This window comes from Orycteropus afer, unplaced genomic scaffold, assembly GCF_000298275.1.
Source record: "Orycteropus afer afer isolate SDZICR_OR568_19922 unplaced genomic scaffold, OryAfe1.0 scaffold00097, whole genome shotgun sequence".
Taxonomy (NCBI): Eukaryota; Metazoa; Chordata; class Mammalia; order Tubulidentata; family Orycteropodidae; genus Orycteropus; species Orycteropus afer.
The window spans coordinates 6,530,580-6,531,790 of NW_006921684.1; the positions used below are offsets into that span (position 1 = coordinate 6,530,580).

Consider the following 1,211-nt stretch of genomic DNA (forward strand, 5'->3'; position numbering starts at 1 on the left):
GTTTGGAGTTTGGAGTTGGAAAATGATGACTGGTCTAGTGTGTTCCAATTTTCCATACTTGGAATTAGGGAAGTTAGGACTCAGAGGATGATGACATTCAGAAGCCCCAAGCTGGTCTTTCTCAGAAGGGCTCTGCAGAGTGTGGTGAATACAGACTTCACAACCAGTTATCCCTGTGGGACTTTGAGAATTGATCTTTCTCTAAAGTCAGGAGGGAAATGGAAGGTCTGAGTGAACTAACAGATAAGTTGGCACAATAGCACAACACATATGTTTCTGGTGGAGGTTAAGGGCGTGGACGTAAGGGTGAAAGGTGTTAGAAGAGACATGAGAGAAAGGAAGAAACAGTCTCAATTATTAAAATTTGAAATATTTTAATAAATATAGGGAGAGACTTTCTATTATTCTTCTCCCAGCTCCAGGTCCCACAAGCCACAATATATATTCTTTTAAAGAAAATTCTTATTGTGGTTAGTCTATTGATAACATAAAATATTGTATGTCATCTTCATCATTGTAAGTGTACAATTCAATGGCACAATACATATTCTTAAAGTTGTTGTGTGCTTTGTTTCCTTTGTGTATGTTTGTTTCTGATGTAATTCAGACTTTTAATTACTCTACACATAGTAGCAGTTACTAAGTTCCACCGTATGAAATTGCCAATGATAGAGGTTAGCAATGGTTGTGTATTGGCTCGTTTCTTACAGTTCAACCTCGAACATACCAAGGGAATGCTTCTTAATCCTTATGAATCAGTGGTAATTTTTTCTATTGAAAGCACCTGTTGCATCGACACCGCTATTTTTCTCATTTTGGTAGATGCTTTCTTGGCAGTCAAAAGTAGAACACAATTTTCCCTCATTAAGCCCAAGACGGGTGCATTTGTGACAGCCAAACCACCAGATGGAGCCCTAACATTGACTGTTCGCGTGCTTGCCGCGGATTCCAAAGAAAAACCTGCGGTTAAGCGCCCTCCAGTCACTTCCTACTGACAGCGACCAGATAGATGTTCAGCAGAACGAAACACTGCCCAATCCTGCACCAACTTCATAATCATTGCTGTGCTTGAGTCCATAGTTGCAGCTACTGTGTCAATCCACCTCATTGAAAGTCTTCCTCTTTTTTGTTGACCCCTACCTTACCATGAGGAGCTGTGGTGGTGTAGCGCCTAAGGCATTTGACTACTAACCAGAAGGCTGGCGGTTCAA

General features: G+C 40.9%; 1 protein-coding gene across 1 annotated transcript in view; it reads left to right on the forward strand.

Annotated features, from left to right (window-relative positions):
• Positions 1-995, forward strand: part of TBK1 (TANK binding kinase 1) — a 173,214-nt gene extending 172,219 nt beyond the window's left edge. Inside the window, exon 21 of the mRNA XM_007942735.2 lies at positions 608-995. Coding sequence (XP_007940926.2) covers positions 608-995 — 388 coding nt within the window. The remainder of the gene's footprint in view (positions 1-607) is intronic.
• The last annotated feature ends 216 nt before the right edge of the window (positions 996-1,211 follow it).